Here is a 16,060-nt window from a genome sequence, read left to right on the forward strand (position 1 = left end):
AAGGACGCCGCGGTAGACAAGAGTAAGGGATTGTTAATGCTTCGCGGGATAGCATGGAATGTGAAGCTTGGATTTCTAAAGGGTTGTTGTTCTGTTCAGGATATGTGATTTCTAATGCAGGTTCCATATTTTCAAGGAACGACACCGTTGCTTTGAGCTGCCAAATTCTCGCTGTGAGACTTCTGGTACTGTTAGCTCGACAGAGCAGGACGTTTATCATAAATTGCAGAGTGAAGAATGTGGAGTTATGTTGATTCAGTGAGGGTTGTAAATGTGTCTGCACTGGCAAAATGAAGAAATATACCTGCACTGTCGTGATCGTGCTGATAAAAAAGTTAATTTCATGAAATGTATCTATTACTTTCAATCTACAATGGGGACTACTGATTTGACAGCTAAATTTGATGGCCAAGCGAAGGATATATATATATATATATATATATATATATATATATAATAATAATTTTGTATAAAGAATAATAACCAATAAATCAAATAATCTAATCTGTAACTGAGATGATTCACCTAGGATTATGCTTGACTTTCCCTGCGTCCCTAAATTTCTGGTTAGATCCTCATGTCTAAACAAGAGATGAAACTTGTATCTTTCCTGCCACGTGAGAAACCTTAAGACTTCTTGACCCTACTGGCAGCTCTTACCCTCCCCCCCTGTCTGGGCAAAAGCTGCTCAACGCAGACTCGCCACCTTTCAAGCAACGGGCATCAAATAGTCTACTGCACAAGCTCAAATTCAAACTTAGCCCCTATCTATTCAATGCAGCCCTATTACTTGGTTTTACTGTTTGGACAAGTTTCGGGCTCACAAATATCTCCTGGGAAATGTTGCATACACATCCAGGAAGAGGATTTGCATAAAAGTTCTCTTCCTCCTTCGGTGATGAGCCTGCCTGCCTCTGGTATGGAGCTCCAATCCTGTCTGAATGTAAACTCTGAACCTGCAAAGAGAATTCTTCCCAGGATAATGCACCGTCGTCCAACTGATCAATCAGCACGACAAAATTTCGTCTGAAATCACATGGCATTCTATCATTAGATTGATTTTGAAAGTCCAATTTCCAACAAAGAAGAAAATTCAACATTGGAGTAAGGGTGAGATTTGTTATCTTACTTGTCTGGATTTATAGTCTTTCGAAATCCTTCAAACCTCCTATGCCCCTGCACAGCTTTGGCCATATTTCCATGATATGTATAAATAAAGACGTCACTTTCAAGTGCCACAATATAATCCAAGGCAGCGAGACGATTTTGATATGGCTTGATAGGTTCTAATTCTTCCGATGTTGCTAGATTAAAATGAGAAAAAACATTTGGGAACTCTGCAAGGAAGGGTGCCATGCTACCGCTTCCGTATGATGGCCCTGCAACTATATAGATAGCTGTAGAGGATGGGTAGCCCATAGCCTTTAGAAATATAGCTGCTTCTCTGGGAGTCATCGGACAACCCCCTTGGAGCCGTCGTGTTTTACTATCTATCTCCTTCTCCTTCCAATGCGAAGTCTTGTACCTCATAACTCTGAGCTCTTCAGCCTCTTCTGCGGTAAGGTTGTGGCTGCAGCCAGTGAAGGCAAGCATGTCTTTCTCATATCTGCTAGTCAACATTGGCTCTGGTAAATTTGCTAATTTTTCTTCTCACGAAATCAGATGGCACATCTTTCCAGCTAAGAGAATGGTAATCGAAACCAGAAGATAAGTACCTTAAATGCAGAGCAACATATGGCTCGCTTTTATTTCTTAGTCTATCAACCAATTTCTTTCCAAGATCCTCAATCTCCTTTGCATACCGGAGAGCCTTGTAATTGGCACGGCACCTTAGCCTCTGGATGTGAGCTGCAAGGCCATTATTAGCCAGCCGTGAATCACTGTGGGTAAACCTTAAAACTTTGTACTTCTTTAACAATGTAGCCATCTCCACTCTGTAGTAATTGGCCTGAAAATGAACCAACAAAGCAATAATTCCAGTAACAGAGGAAGTTTTTTTCTCTCAAATAAATAAATAAATAAAACTACAGGGAAGTTTTCAAACCTTAGACCACGAGACAGGTGCCTTTTCATGGGGCTTCTTGGCTGCATACTGGGATGGCAAATACTCAACTACATCAATATCATCTTTTAACGCTTCCATAAAGTGCCTCCAGTCAAAAATGTCTTTAAAAGTGCTGAAAGGAGTTACAATATTGCTTACTTTCAACTTTACAACCAGCAGAACATTTATCATACACCAGCTAGAATTTACTTAGAAAGATACCTTGGATCTGTCCAAAATGATTCACGATCAAGAGCAGGAAGAACAAGAGTTGCATTCATTAACATAGCAGCTGCAACCATATCACAAATCTGCACATCAAAAAAAAAAATTACAAAAAATCAGCGCCAATCGGGATAGCTTTCTCTAAATAGCAAACTCAATTAGAGGGTGTCAATACTGAAACCTACTCCAGTTCTCATTTGATTCAATCCACCATTCGCATGAACAAGAAGGTAACCATTTGTTTTCCTGGCTCCTAAATCAATTTAAAATCTCAAAAAAATTAGGCTAGAATTCATCGACTGCAAAGTACTGCCCAACAAGTTTTTAAGGCAGAAGCAAAACACGCACTTATTTGATTTCTTGGCGGAGGTATGCACTGATAAAAGTCGTCGCTATTGGGTTTCATCCAGATTTTTGGAATCTGCAAACAACAATCACACAAATTCAAGCTAATTGGAAAAAAAAAATGAGAATGTTTGTTCACGGATTAAAACTTACAAACCAAAATTCATAATCATGCATATGTCAGGGTGGCCATGAGAAACGACAAAATTAAAAGCAAAGAAGAAAACTTATAATCTGACTAATCATTTCAAAGCAGCCCATTTACATGCATTCTGTAAATAGTGTAGAATGTTTTTGTTTTTTTTAAACTGTATTTTTATTTAAAAATATATTAAAATAATATTTTTTTAGTTTTTAAATTTATTTTTAACACGTAAAATAATTTAAAATTATTAAAAAAATTGAAGAAAAAAATTAAAATATTTTTAAAAATACATTTTATATGCAAAAAGTAAACATGTAGAGTGTTTTTTTTTATTTGATTTTTTTTGTTTAAAATTAAAATTTTTATATTTTTGGATGTTTTGATTTGATATGTTAAAAATAAATTTTAAAAAATAAAAATTATTATTTTAATATATTTATAAATAAAAAACAATGGCTAATCAAATACAATTTCAACACTACAGTACAAGTACAAGCCGAACATTGGTTGCCACCCATTTTCTTGCAAGTCATAACACCTTTTTTTTTTCTTTTGCGGGTATTCAACCCCTAAAAGAAAAATTAAAAAATTAAAAAAATACTTGGCACAACTAATTATTCATGAAATACATTCAAATTCTATCCGTAAGAAAATAAATTAAAAGGAAAAAAGAAAAAAGAAAAGCAAAAGCTATAGTTTTTTTTCTTTCTCCTGAACCAAATAAACGGAAAGAGATGAAAAGGGAAAGAAAAATATCACGTCACTTACAGGAGGAAGCTTGTGGAGAAGGGGAGTGGAAATGGAAGGGTGGTGTTCGATGATAGAACGTTGAGCCCTAGCCCAATCATCTTTAAAATGTCTGAAAATAACTAAATTACTATTTTCATGAATATTTCTCTCCGTTTGACTCCAAAACGAGACCTTCAGAAAAACCGACAAAACCGCCATTACCATTAAAACACCAAAAATCCTACGACCCATGTTCTTGCCGGATCTCAAACCACGTGAAATGGTAGCCGTCAAATCCTCCACCCCAAGCAGCCACGACTCCGGAACAAAAAAGAAAAACTTCCTGCGAAGCAGAAGATACTTTATCAAGGGGTGGTGGCGGTGGCTATGGTTATGACAATGGTAATTATGATGAAAGTGGTGGGGCCCGCCAGTAGTGGAAGAGCCGCTAAGACTGTCTTCTTCGTCAGAGAAATCGTGATTGAAATCGGAGAAGTTAGAGGTTCTGTCTGCGGCGATGGCATCAACCCGTCGTCTGGTGGTGGTGGGACCAGGGTGGCTCCTTGGGCTGGCATTGGTGGAGGACGTAGCGGTGGGACCTCCAGACGACATTGTGGTCTTAATTCAGGAAGAAAATATGTTACAGAGAAGGGAGAGTTGCGTTTTGTTGGTGCGTGTGATTTGTAGTTGCCTAGTTGGGATGGGAGGGAGGGAAGGAAGTTAGGGAAGGAAGTCCGTAATGTAAGGGACAGCAGAGGTGCGTGCGCTTTCGTTTTTCTGGTTTTGGTGTTTTATTTGTCCTCTCCCTCTCCCTCTCCCTCTCGGACACTGTCTGACTCCTTCACAAATACATATTGGTCTCTTTCTTTTTTTTCACTCATAATAAGTTACCAAATTGACCTCTTGGATTTTCTTCTTCTTTGGTAAACTCCATGCATAGCCAGCCAGCTTGACCAGCATAAATATCTTCTCATAATTAGTTTAAATCCTCATGGGATTAATTATGGTATATTGTTATCATGTTGTTATAGTTAAGTGACTTTTCAATTTATTTGTTTTTTTTAATGTATTTCGAAAGTAATATGTTCCAATTCTTCCATGCATTTAATTACCGTTAATTCTAATAATGCATGAACGCACTAAAGAGATATTTACTTGGAGATTTATTCTTTTTTTCGATGCCTATATATGCAAATTATATAAGGATTTAGAAAGTAATTTGAGCCGTTGATTTCAGCAGGTCACTTGAGTTGATTTAGTAACAAAATTGCTCAGGGATTTCCAGAAGTATCTATGCTCTTTACTCTTAAGAAAATAAAGAAGAAAAATGAGTTAAATAGGAAACTTGACTCTTGCGTTCCTGCGATAAATTACTGGAACGTACCATTAATCTAATAATGCATTAATTAACTAATTAAGAGATGAAATTTACTTCGAGTTGGATATTAATTGCAATTTATATGAAGATTTAGACAATGGAGTCCTTGTCTTCAAGTAACTGCACTGATCAATTTACTTACTATTAGTAACCAAATAGGAAAGGGATTACACACACAATAAATTATCTTATACTTATTAACAACAACTAATTGAGGAGGGGAACAACACAAAGTATTGTGTTGATTGGAAAAATACGTTCTGTTTTTTTTTTAATTTTTAATTTATTTTATCTTTAATAATTTTAAAAGCACACCCCCACGTCATAAAAATTTAATAAATTTAATAAAATGTTACATTCATAAAAATTTAATAAATTCTCTTGTATATTAATTTTAATGTTTAAAACAAAAAAGTTAAGAAGAAGAAAATTTTATTAACCATCGGTCGACCTCTTCCAATTAAATTAAACAAAAGCCTAACAATCACATATATTTACTTTTTCCAAGGTTGGAAACAGAAGTTTTTTATATACTTGTGGATACAAATGAAATAGACCCAAAAAATTCCACTAAAATAAATTCTAAAAACATTCATTATGCTCGGGCTATAAAGCCACAGCCCAATATACAATTGTGGTTCAAGGAGTATAGGCTCAGATATGTTTGGGTCCAGGTAACGTGTCTGAACCTATTTTTCATATCTAATAGACCTAAGCTCAACACCTGAGGTTTTTTTGGGACCCTACATGGATTCCTTAATATTTTATATCGATCCAATACATATTATTTTGAGTAAAATACACCTTAAAATATCACAAAAATAAAATTATACTTCAACATCTTCTCTCTCCATAAAAGAACAATATTTATGAGTTATAAATATACCATGAATCCTTTAAGTAAAAGATTTATAATTTTTTTATTTTAAATATTTTTAAAATATATATTTTATTTTAAGAATTTATCTCTATATTATATTTTTTTTTATATAAAATTACTAATTTTATAACGGTATATTACAATGACCTTTTACCGGTCACCTAGCTTTAATGAAACCATTCGAAACCCACATGAATGAAGTAATAAGAAATTAAAAATCTCAAGGAATAGTAACTGAAAACGGTAATTGTACTCGAAAAGGAAAAGGGAAAAGGGGCAGTTAGGACATTTCAAAAGGGACCTTTTCTCCTCTTTGGGACGAGAATTCTCTTACGGGCAAAACGGTGATACATTTGAACGTTCCTCGAGATTTGTCCTCTCTTTCTCTCTGACTCAGTTTTTTCCTTGTACCTTTTGCCTATACGCGGAGCAGCGTATTTTCCTTTGACATTTCACGGAATCTTAAACTGACACGTGGCGCCATTCTGCCTACCCCCCCTCCCTTGGGGCAAGCACTCAATTAATAAATATATTATGTATACTCCGGCACTTTATATCCGTTAGATGGATTTCATCCTTATTTGTTAAAACGATGGGACTTTGTTGATGGGTCACCGTCGTGGGTCCATCATGGGTTTTAATCATGGAACCCACGTGAAACAGATTGTTTTTTGAAAATTACACTTTTTGGTAAATATTAACGTAGGTTAGGAAAGTATCAGAAAGATGACGCAGTTTAAACACGACAGTATCTATGTAGATTCGTTCTGTACACAGTTATGGATATATCCACTATTTTCAATAGCAGTTATTTAATTAAAATTAAAATATATTTTTATATAAATTAATTGATTTAAATATAAATTAATCTAAAATTTATAAAAATTTAATAATCAATAAAAAAAATTCAAGATATAATGATAAAAAAATAAAAATAAAATGATGTTACAGGAGAAAAAAAATAATGGATCAGGGGAACACATTGAGTCTTCGTTTTCAAAACCTTCGGTATAGCTATAAAGATCTTAATGAGATAATTCTAATTACACCTGAAATAACATCAAATAAAGTCATAATTAATCTTAAATTAACCTTTAACTAATTACAATCTTATTTGGTTGTTTTTAGAAAAATAATTGAAACGTTTCATTAGGATCTTTTTAACAATACCAAATGTTTTAAAAATAAAACTCCAGTGTAATCTTGATTACTTATTTTTTTTTATTTTTTTTTACTCATTTTCTTTTCTAGCATATCATTTTATTTTTTTTAATTATTAAATCTTAAATTTTATTTCATGATGATTGAATTTTTATAAAATTTTAGATTAAATTTTGTAAAAGTTTATTAATTTAAACGAGATATAAATTTTAAAACAATCAATATTTGGCTGTGATAACCGATATTCGATTATGATAAAACTGTGATATTTCCCGTACTTTCTTAAACATGTGTGTTATTTCAGTAAAAAAAACTCGCGTATGACCGGTGCCAACTGGCTGACCGCCAAAATGAAAATCAACCGCAGAATTTTACAAGCTTGCATGTTCTGTCTTTTGGTGCTGCCATATGGCCGCGTGTCTCTAAACCGTTGGTTATTTGTCACTAGAAAGTACAAATTGGGATTTGTTGAGGATTCCAATCCAATTCTTGACTCGAGAAAAAAAAAAAAGATAGTTTGAGTTTTCGCTGGATGCAGTCTCTTTTCAGTATATTAAACACACGAAATTTGTTCATGTTGGGCAAATTAGGAGCAATTGAGCAATATCAACACACTTGTGTCTGTTTGAGATTGTAGTAAAAATATTAATTTAAAGTATATTTTTATTTATAAATATATTAAAATAATTTTTTTATTTTTTAAAAATTATTTTTAATATCAGCACATCAAAACGATCTGAAAATATAAAATTTTTTTATTTTAAACAAAAACAAAATTCAAAATTTTTAAAAACACGATTTGCACCACGTTTCTAAACACACTCGTAGTAGCTATTGTCATTTTGCAAAGATAATGAAAAACCTACTCATTTACCTTTTTTTTTTTGGTAATGAAAGTAATATAAAAAACAAAAATAATTAAGTTTTATCTTTTACAAACATTTAAATTTGATTTATTTATCAATTAAATTTAAATTAAACTATATAATTGAATTAAATTACAGTAAGAATCGGTTCTGTAAAAGAATTTTGTGGTATAAGTTTAATGTGCTTGATTTATTTCAATATATATAGTATTATTTTTTTTTTTGGTTTATAATAGACAATGTTTACGTACTCGCGCGTGATTTATTTGAATATTAGATACTCCTTTAATCTCAACAGCCGCAAGCCCACATGAAAAAAGGCTTCCAAATGATATGGGGAACTACAAATCAATGCTTAACCTATACTACCAATTAACGTATTGTTCATCAACCTTCAAATTTTTGTTAGTTTCTCCCTAATTTTTCTTTCGGTTTTTTGGTCTCCTATTGTGTTATTTTCTGTAAGGAGAGCGGTAAACCTTGCATTGTGCATGGTTTTTGACGGTAGAAGTCGAAGAAAATTATTAGGAGGGATGGATTTGCTAAATCAAAGAAAGGTAGGAGAGAAACTAGCAAAATTTAAAAGTTAGGAACTGATTCGTGAATTGCTGTATAGTTCAAGAGATTTAATGAAATTAGTTTGTGCAGAACATCCTTCAGACTCAGCCATTGCAGGTAATTAAATAAAGATCCTTGTAGCTAATTAAATAATCATCTTTGTAACTAAGCATGTATAGTTCGGCCCATGAAATTGCAAAAGCCGAGAGGCTTTGTAGCAGACCTGAACCCTTTTTCTCCTCTTCGACGACTGATTTGTAGCGGCGCGAGTGGTCGCCGCCGTCCTTGACATGGCTAATAAAATTATGAAACACATTATCTCACGCCAAAATGTTTTTTTAAGAATTCGAATTCTGAACAATCGCTTACCCAAAGTTTGAAATCTTGAAGGGAACACGAAGAGGCCTCACGGATAAGGATGGAGACCAGAGTTTGTTACATTTAGGATGATTTCAAGAAATTGGACTCAATTTGCAGTTGTGAACAACCCATTTCAAGAGTCAATTTTAGAGCTGGTTTAAAAAATATTTACAAGAATGGTGTAATCAACTTTGGATTTCTATTTAAACTAAAGTGAAATTGAAAAGAACATAAACCACATTGACCATCTTGAGATATTGTTATAGTATAACTACAAAAGTATTATTAAGATGTTTTTAAAATGTTTTTTATTTGAAAATATATTAAAATAATTTTTAAAATTTTTTAACATCAGTATATTAAAATCATCGAAAATGACTAAAAAACATCAATTTCATATTTTTTTTCAAGTCAAACATACTTTTAAAATGCATTAAAATACAAAAAGAAAATGATGCCTAAAATTCATTGATAATGTATTTTTGGTATCTACAATGAGATTATGAATTCAATTCCTTACATTTATGTGGAATTGAGCTCATTTATAATAAGTGGCAAAATTATAGATATTTAGTGAGGAGGATAAATTTGTTAAGAAAGAAAATTATTGAGGGAATTGAAGTATTTTTATTTGAAATATATGAAAAAAATAAAAAATATAAGGACTAAAGTAGGAAATCTAAAACACTAAGGGGGTAATTTCTCCTCTTTTTTTAACACCAGGTTACAAAACATTTTATAGTTTACATATTAGTCGATCAAGTTAGCTCTTATATTTAGTGTGAATGATTTTATTGCTAGGGTAATCTTAACCCCTCCATTTAATCGTTAATTATAACACTAAATCGTGTAAGGTGTTTACGGTAGCTTTTTTTTAATTCATTTTGGTCATTAAGTTTCTATATTGCATCTTTTTATGGCTAAATTAAAAAATAATTTCTTATAATTCATTATAGAAAGAAACAATTAAAAGATAAAGAGTCAAAATATAAAACACAACAAAATAGCTCGTTTAGTTTGAAATTCACGCAAAAAAAGTTATTTGTATTCCACCTAGTTTCATCTTTCTTCATAGTCCCTTTGGTTTTTAGAATTTTGGTTTTCATCCAAAACTCAATTTTTTTTTATTTTTTCAATTTTAGAGAGAATCGGAATGTTTGACTTTGACATAAAATTTCTTGGAAAATGAATTCCAGAAAAAGAAAAAGTCATCAAAAAACTATGAAATAGAAAAAAAATAGTTAATTAGCCACATTTCACTTATAAAAAATCCGAATTTTATTTCAAGAGAAGAGTAGGATTTAGGTATATTTCCCAACTAACTTCAAGAGATTTTTTAGGATGAAATAAAAAAGAGATAACACGGTTAAGAATTGAAGTTTTGGTGGTTTTTCTAAGCATTGAGAGGTCTAAGAAGAAGAGTTTGAAGCAATTCGAAATTAAAAGAGATATGGTGATAAAAAAGAACTTAAAGGAGTTTTAAATAGAGAGAATTCTAAATTCGAAAATTTAAATTATACTAGGTAAAAAAGAAGTTTATACGCTGCAAGATCCTTAAAACAAGGAAGGATCAATATAGATAATTTAAAAATAGAAAGGAGTTTATATGTTACACGATCTGTATATCTCATTTCAGTAACGGGGAACATAAAATATACAACAAGATACTGAGATAAAAAAATCTCTTCAAGATAGGATGGCCGCTAGTTATTCTCACCCATAAAAGAAAACAAGCTCACAAACACAGGAAGCATACTAAATCAGAGATCCCAAATTCTCTAATTTAAGAGATACGCCTAATTACAACTTTAACCACTCCAAGCAAGGGCATAACCCCCAACAAAACCTAGAAGGATAGTAGTCCTTCAAGTATACCTCCCTGCTAAAACCAATGATGTAAAAACTGAATGAACGGTCACGATGAGTCATGGTGACGCGTGTCACTGGCACAACAGATATGGCATGCCTCTCACATATGACCCTCGCAGTGGGAGGTACAGAAGCTCTCTCAGCAATAACTTCGGATGAAAACTTATTGAGAAAGAATGAGTCAGCGAAAAATGCCGGGCTGCATTGATGTGCTTGAGTGTTGCATAATTGGACACCTTTGGCTCTGTGAAAAACTTCATCTGGAACTGATGCTGCCCCACTTGTTGCGCTAACTTTGCGAGTTGAAAGGGTCTTCCTGTTGATAGCAAGGTTTGCACCATTATAAGCACAAATCATTCTAAGCTGATGAAAAAAAATATAGATGCATACTTGGAAGCTAGTTATATACATGCCATAGTAACGAAACCTTGAAAATATCTCATGCCACCCAAGGAAACTTCATACATTCTGTAGCATAAGCAATTGTAAGGTTACAGCAAGTAAAGTATGTCACTGCAGTATCTAAAAGGGTTACTAGTCACAGAATCCTGAAGATACAAAACATTTCAAACGATTTAGCTTTAAGATATTTTTAGTTTTGAGGAACCACGTCAGCAGAGATGAATTTATGGCATGAGATATGATGATAATAGTTGTATTTTCAATTCATAACTTCAACAATTATTTATCCTTAAAATAGAAAAGTGATTGTTGTTCCATTGGCATGGTTGAAGATTTTATTTTTTTTAACATACACTGTAGGTAGATGAAACATAAAACAGTGACTAAAAATGAAGACGCTGGCCTCCTCTTTAAACAAAGACGAGAAAGTTCAGACAGTAAAGAAATTCCATCAACATCAAAGTTTTACAGGCAGTGAGAGTATCAGCAGAAACTCATATACGTACCATCTAACAATGGCAACATTGCATGACAAAAGAGCGCCACTTCCAATGCATTTCTTGCATTTTATCAGCCCACGAGATCCACATGTTGCACAGGGGATTTTCCCTTTTCCAGAACACTTTGTGCATCTATAGAGGAAAATTAGTAAGAGCAAAGCCAACAACCTTGTTAAACATGACATCATTACAAAATATATAGTTAGTAGCTATTAGTTCCAGCACCAACAGTTGAGTTCATCAGACTGGATATTACTCGGACAACAAACTGACAATTTCTACGCTAGTTAATTGTACAATGTAATGTGCAACAAGAACATTAGAAGTTTGATCACAAGCCATAGATTGGTTTATCGATGCAACATAACCTGATAGGGAAGGGGAAAAAACAGCTTACATTGTGTCAGACCCATCTCTATGAGCAATCAAACCCCTTCCATAGCAGGTTGGGCAATCAAACATCTGATTCTCCTTATTAATTCCAGGCTCTTGGTTGGCATTGCATGTAGTACATACAATATCTCCCTTCCCAGCACAATCTGCAAATGTTTAGTAAAGCTGTGTAAGAAGTGAGCAGTAATAACTGAAATTTTAAAATACGGGCACCAGATGCCTCTTGCACAGCATGGATAGAAGATTATCCAATTGGAAAACACAAAAATAAGACTAAAAGAGGTACAGGAAAGCAGGGAAAGTAAATAACCTAGGTAAATATAATTTCGAGCAGACTGAATCAAGAATTTTATAGTATAAACTCAAAAGAGTCCTTTATTCCAACATACTAACGTGCATACCTGTGCATTTCTCAACAATTTCAGAATGAGGAACTTTGGTCCTTGTTTCTTTATGAGGTATAAAGAGCACAGGGAACTGAGATCTTAGATCCAATTCCCAGACGCCAAGTTCAGGTGCAGTGTCCTTTCCAACAATATTCCCACCGTGATATGGCTCTGTTTCTCTAATAATTTCCCTCTCCTCTATGAAAGTTTCTAGAGATCCTATATAGACATTGCAGTCTTCCACGGCATGAATCTTCCAGGTCCGAGCAGGACGACTTCCCCAACAGCAACGATGGCCAACATGATCAATGAGCAACTCTCGAATCTCAACCTCATCCAATATTTGCCTGTAAAAATAAGATTAAATCAACAGTGAAATTAAATAACCAAGGTAAACATGATGTCTAACAGTCTTATTTTGACTCTTACTTCCCTTTAGATCTTCGCATAATCTAAGGTTATAATGATGAATGGATTGGCACAAAGTTAATTAATACTGCATGACATATAACAAGACAAATAAGAACTTCTTGACCTCTTCAGTATCGTGCAAACTTACTCTCTGCGTCGTATCTTGCTAGTATTTTCATAATACAAAACGAGGCTATAAGAAGAAAGCGTAAAATCCTTGAAGTGAAAAGGGAAAATAACGGGGATAGAGAGAGGATTACAAGCTTAATAATGCAAAACCCAAACCAGTAATGAATCAAGCGAGCAAGCCATACATATAATGAGTCGCAATAAAATCCATCATATCAAATCGGGTAAAAAGGTTTTGTTATACCTCTGAAATTCATTGGTAGATCCACCATAGTCACCTCCCACATATCCTCCCTGATAAACAATGGCTTCTTGCTCTGCCAAGGAAAGAAGGAATATTCCCGTTCATGATCGAAATAATGATGGATGCATTTAACTTCCAAAAGACAGATATCATGTGATGCAATTCATAAATAAATAAATAGTCACAACAATTGACTGCACGATTGAATTCACTGCATAAAACCTTAGGCTAAGATAGAAAAGGGAAATTGAAACTAGTGATCTAATTTCCATACACTGAAAATATATGTATATATATACCGGTGGGATTGGGTTCAGGCGAGGTGAGCAAGGCGGCATGAATGGAGGGCGGGTAATAATCGGAAGAGGCAGCAGCTGACCGGATTTCATCGACGCTGACTGAAGCGGTGGGCAATACCGAACCGGTTCTTCCCACGAACTGATAGGAGCTCCATTTCTCGCTTTCTCCCAACTCACTCCTGTTTTCTTCAACACACACAACAGAAATCTTATGTAAATTATAATATTGAAACGATAGAAGTTCATAAAAAAAAAGAGAGAACGATGGAATTAATTTGTACCTGAAAACAGAGGTTCCTCCATGATTGATTGTTTTAGAGAGAGTGGAAATTATTGGTGATTGATTGATTATCTATGAACTAATACTTACTACCTCTATTTATTTTATTTTTTTCTTAGCTGGTAAGGAACCAAATCGCATCGAAGTCAATCTTTCCAATTCAATTGACATGGACACAAGCTCCACATGCCGGGTTGGACCCACAGATATAGCGGGTTTTAATTTTTGTACCGTTTCATTTCTTCCCTCAACTAAAAAGAGTGAGCAGACAACATACAGTATATTATGTTTCGGAACGCGGTACAAATTATATTTTTAAAAAATTTAATTTGTTTTGGTTAAAATTTAATATATTTTAAATTATTTTAATATGCTAATATCAAAAATAATTTTTAAAAAATAAAAAAATATCATTAGCATGCATTTCGGCATAAAAGGTTATTTGAAAAGCAACCGCAACCACACTATTAAATATGGGCCTGCGTTGCACTATGGTTCTGTATTTTTTTTTATCTATGATGTATAATCACTGCAAACATGTTTTAAATAAATAAAAATAAATAAATAATTTGAGTTATAGTTTTACCGAGTTTAATAAATTAATTTTATTTTAATTAGATGATAAAAAAACAACAACAATATTGAACAAAAAAAATGAATCATTATAACCTTTAAAAAAAACCCGGGGAAATATGTAATTGGATAAAAACTATCTATCTAAAATGTTATGTAATAATGTAATAAGTTCATAACTACAATATTATATATGTCTTTTAATAAGCTATTTAAAATATCATGTGATTAACTTGGTTAGAATATGTTTGAAGTTAAAGTTGAAATCACTTGGAAGATAATACGAATAGGGATTAGTCCAATTTATTATATCGATGTACTCATATGTAATAACAGGAGTGTAAATTCAATATTTGAGTTTACCAACATTAATAGGATGAATATTTTAAAGCTCTAATTGAATAATAGACATGGTAAAAGAAACTTCTATAGTATAGAGTTCACTTAAGTGCCAAGTAACACTTAAAGGACCACACAGGCATCACATGCAGTTGGTCCATCTGGTTTAGGTGGTAATTAAAGAAACCAAATATCAACACAAGAAATCATTGATAGAAAAGGGTCAGTGGGAAAGGAATTTGTGGGTTATCATGCAACTTACCTAGATTTTTAAAATGCTAGGAGAGGTCGGCTATTTATGGAACGACAACCAATAATTGATCAAAATACCTATATAAGATGGTATTTGCCCATAACACACCGGTTTATTGCATTTATATGGTTGTGTTTCCCAAAATGTCTATATAATTCGATGTATTATGTGCTCCAATATCTGAAGCAAAATCGATTGATATAAAATATATTTTTTAGATATAAAACTTTTATAAATGATGGTTACTTTTATTATATATCATGAGTGCTAATTAGTTTTTTTTTATTAATTATATTCATTTCTTATTATTGGAGGCTTGGATAACAGCATCCACTATTCACAAAGGTGTCGATGAGATGGCATATGCCCTGGCTAACAGTTTGTTCAATTTATGACATGCTAGATTTAAGAAGAAGTAGGAAGATGAGATCACTTGTCATGATTCGGGACATACAGTTAGGGAGGCAGGTCCTTCCATGAGCTAGGTTGATTTTGGTGTTGATCCCTACACGGGCATTACAAGCTTGTCCTCGAGTTGAATGATTTGGGGTGGTGCAAGCCCGTCCACGAGCACTCTAAGCTCGTCCATGAGCTAAGGTGATTTTTAGATGTAGTTATACTGCATGTTTTAATGTTTTAAGAATTATAAATTTAATTTAAATTTAAAAAAATATTATGTTAATTTTTATTGTGTTTGATAATGAGTTGTGAATTGTTATATTTGATGAATTGTGATATGTGTTAATTTTTTAATTGTGTTGGGGAGATAAATTGAGATTTGTGTTTCTATATGCATATGTTATGTTGTTTTTTTTAAGACAGGAAATTGAGAGTCTAAAAAAAAAATGTCAAAATTATCTTTTTGCAAGAATTGCATGCCTCCCATATGACTCGCGAGTTGCATATAAGACTTGCAATATGTGAGTCGTAGATAAGATTTGTAACTCGTAAAACTATATTTTTTTTAAAATATTTTTTGAATCATAATATTTTATTAATTTTTTTATTGTGATAACGTAAAAAAAAATACCCTTGGCATGATGGGAAAAAACAAGCCTCTAAATAGCAAATTGTCCTTTGCAGGAACAAAAGCTACGTGTTTGAAGTTTGAACTTTCTATTATTCTCTTCTGCAAGTAGTTATTAAAGTATTTTTTTTTTTTAAATCCAGTAATCAATTGAAAAACATAAAATAAAAAAATATATCATATTTATGTGTCATTCAACACAAAAGGAATTCATACAGCAATTCCTAAATAATTTAAGATTTGGGATTGAATTTTTTTTTTTAC

General features: G+C 32.9%; 2 protein-coding genes across 3 annotated transcripts; both read right to left on the reverse strand.

Annotated features, from left to right (window-relative positions):
- Positions 1-444: 444 nt before the first annotated feature.
- LOC7487289 (O-fucosyltransferase 19) lies at positions 445-4,294 on the reverse strand. Of its 2 annotated transcripts, none has more exons than XM_024603547.2 (8): positions 3,528-4,294; positions 2,618-2,690; positions 2,455-2,522; positions 2,267-2,355; positions 2,045-2,177; positions 1,716-1,948; positions 1,130-1,606; positions 445-1,026 (listed from the first exon to the last, which is right to left on the reverse strand). In XM_024603547.2, exons 1-8 carry the CDS (start codon positions 4,098-4,100, stop codon positions 765-767), a joined length of 1,908 nt encoding a protein of 635 aa, XP_024459315.1. In that variant the 5' UTR covers positions 4,101-4,294; the 3' UTR covers positions 445-764. The 2 variants fall into 2 exon arrangements, with proteins under 2 accessions (XP_024459315.1, XP_052309623.1); XM_052453663.1 differs by lacking the exon at positions 3,528-4,294 and adding an exon at positions 2,768-2,824.
- Positions 4,295-10,226: 5,932 nt separating this feature from the next.
- Positions 10,227-13,773, reverse strand: LOC7487291 (uncharacterized). Its single transcript, XM_006381167.3, has 7 exons — positions 13,606-13,773; positions 13,325-13,510; positions 13,026-13,098; positions 12,257-12,588; positions 11,860-12,001; positions 11,469-11,594; positions 10,227-10,876 (listed from the first exon to the last, which is right to left on the reverse strand). The coding sequence occupies exons 1-7, from the start codon at positions 13,625-13,627 to the stop codon at positions 10,492-10,494; spliced, it is 1,266 nt and encodes a 421-aa protein (XP_006381229.2). The 5' UTR covers positions 13,628-13,773; the 3' UTR covers positions 10,227-10,491.
- Positions 13,774-16,060: the final 2,287 nt, after the last annotated feature.

Source organism: Populus trichocarpa, chromosome 6 (assembly GCF_000002775.5).
Source record: "Populus trichocarpa isolate Nisqually-1 chromosome 6, P.trichocarpa_v4.1, whole genome shotgun sequence".
Taxonomy (NCBI): Eukaryota; Viridiplantae; Streptophyta; class Magnoliopsida; order Malpighiales; family Salicaceae; genus Populus; species Populus trichocarpa.